Source organism: Emydura macquarii, unplaced genomic scaffold (assembly GCF_026122565.2).
Source record: "Emydura macquarii macquarii isolate MOO-44397 ecotype Brisbane River unplaced genomic scaffold, CSIRO-AGI_Emac_v2 contig_119, whole genome shotgun sequence".
In the NCBI taxonomy this organism is placed as follows: domain Eukaryota; kingdom Metazoa; phylum Chordata; order Testudines; family Chelidae; genus Emydura; species Emydura macquarii.
In genome coordinates this window covers 4,065-6,026 of record NW_027130256.1, presented here as the reverse complement: position 1 = coordinate 6,026, position 1,962 = coordinate 4,065, and the positions used below count along the sequence as shown (strand labels likewise).

General features: G+C 48.0%; 1 protein-coding gene across 1 annotated transcript; it reads right to left on the bottom strand.

The window, feature by feature from the left end:
* Positions 1-427: 427 nt before the first annotated feature.
* Positions 428-1,360, bottom strand: LOC137150166 (olfactory receptor 10D3-like). The gene has a single exon (XM_067543906.1). It carries the CDS (start codon positions 1,358-1,360, stop codon positions 428-430), a length of 933 nt encoding a protein of 310 aa, XP_067400007.1.
* Positions 1,361-1,962: the final 602 nt, after the last annotated feature.

Below are 1,962 nucleotides of genomic sequence, written 5' to 3'. Positions count from 1 at the left end.
GTTAGGCAGCTCTCCAGCACAGCTTCCGGCTGATATGTGGTTTCTGTCAGATGATAAAGAGAATTTTTTTCTTCCCTTTCTTGAGTTTGCAGAAGTTGTTGGTCTGGCTTCTGTAGATTTGTGCAATAAGGCTGAGATTTTCAAAGTCAGCTATCAGATTTGGATCTCCAATTCCCATTAATTATAATGCAGACTGAGTGTGCCTATTCCTTAGGCAGCTTTGAACATGTCAGACTTAAATCATGTTCAAGACAACTGGACGCTTTTAGCAAAACTTTTATGATTTGTAGAGCTCCCAATAGAAAGCTGGGACTGTATGGGGAAGAAGAGAGACAGAGACTCTCACAAGCCGCTGAAGAACAATGCAGATGAATTTATAGACTTATTTCACTGCTCACCCACATGCTACTTCTGCAGATGCAGCACATCAACGTGCAGTCGTCTGACCCCCTCTCAGTTTCCGCAGAGCCCCTTTCACCTCCTTGTTCCTCAGTGTGTAGATGACCGGGTTCAGCATGGGCGCTACCACATCGCCCAAGAGCTGCACAGCGGTCACCACCACTTGGCTCAGCTGTGGCTGCATATAGATCAGGGCGTAAGGCCCAAAGAACAGCGTCACCACCATCAGATGTGAGGCGCAAGTGGAGGCTGCTTTGTGTCGCCCTTCGGCTGAGTTCATCTTCAGGATGGAGTAGACGATGCGGATGTAGGATGCGAGGATGAGGAAGAAGCAGGTCATGGGCACCACCCCAGTGTTGGTAAAGGTCACAGTCTTGATGACGTACGTGTCTGCGCAGGCCAGCTTCACCACAGGGAAGATGTCACAGAAGTAATAGTCTATCACATTGGGCCCACAGTAGGGTAGGGTGAAGGTCAGGCTGATGAGAATGGTGGCATGAAAGGAGCTACTGATCCAGGTGCCAGCAGCCAGGATGGCGCACACCTTCCAATTCATGATTATCAGGTAGCGCAGGGGGTGGCAGATGGCCACGTACCTGTCAAAGGCCATGACGGTGCAGAGCAGGCACTCGGTGCTGACTAGGAAGTGATAGAAGAAGACCTGGGACATGCACCCACCCAGCGAGATGGTTCTACTCTTGGTGCAGAGACTGACCAGCAATTTAGGGGTGCTGATGGAGGTGAATCCAAGGTCCACCACGGAGAGATTGCAGAGGAAGAAATACATGGGAGTGTGCAGGCGGGAGTCAGCGAGGATGGCTGATAAAATGAGCAGGTTGCCCAGCAGGGTGCAGAGGTAGAAAGCTAAGAAGCCGATGAAAAGGAGGGTCTCATGGCCTTTGGTGTTGGGGATCCCTAAGAGAATGAATTCTGACACCACAGTGCGATTCTTCATTTCCATGCAAGACGGGGTCAATCCTGGAGGCACAGAGATAATGCAGCCAGATTAGCAATCTCAATAAATTATGGTTTGTTTATTCATAGCATACCACAACTTAATCTACAAGGATAAACCTTTCTAAGCATCATAAGTTTGGTGAAAGTGAGTGAAGAATCAGGACTCTAATATTTCATTGATTCTATTTGATGCTACTCAGTTTAATTGTCCTTTCTTCTTTTCCTTTCAACCATCTTCTATCTATTCAGTTCTTATAGGTCATACTGGGAAGAAATACAGGCGGGTGTGCAGGTGGGAGTCACCGAGGATGGCTAATAAGATCAGTAGCTTCCCAGCAGGGTGCAGAGGTAGAAAGCTAAGACGGCAACGAAGATGATGGTCTGGAGGCCGTCAGTGTTGGGGGTTCCTAAGAAGATGAAATGAGTCACCACAGTGTGGTTGACCAAACCCAATGTGGGACTCTTTCCTGAGGTAGGGGAGAGAAATAATGCCCATGAGTTACTGAAACAGAAAGATATATCATCCTTTTACTGCAATGCTCACCCTTCCTTCCACTGCCGCCTCTTTACTGCATGTCACCGCATTACTCCTTTTCATTCTTAGTA

Bases quoted from the DNA above. Each gene is read 5' to 3' on its own strand.
- LOC137150166 (XM_067543906.1), bottom strand. From the start codon at position 1,360: ATGGAAATGAAGAATCGCACTGTGGTGTCAGAATTCATTCTCTTAGGG.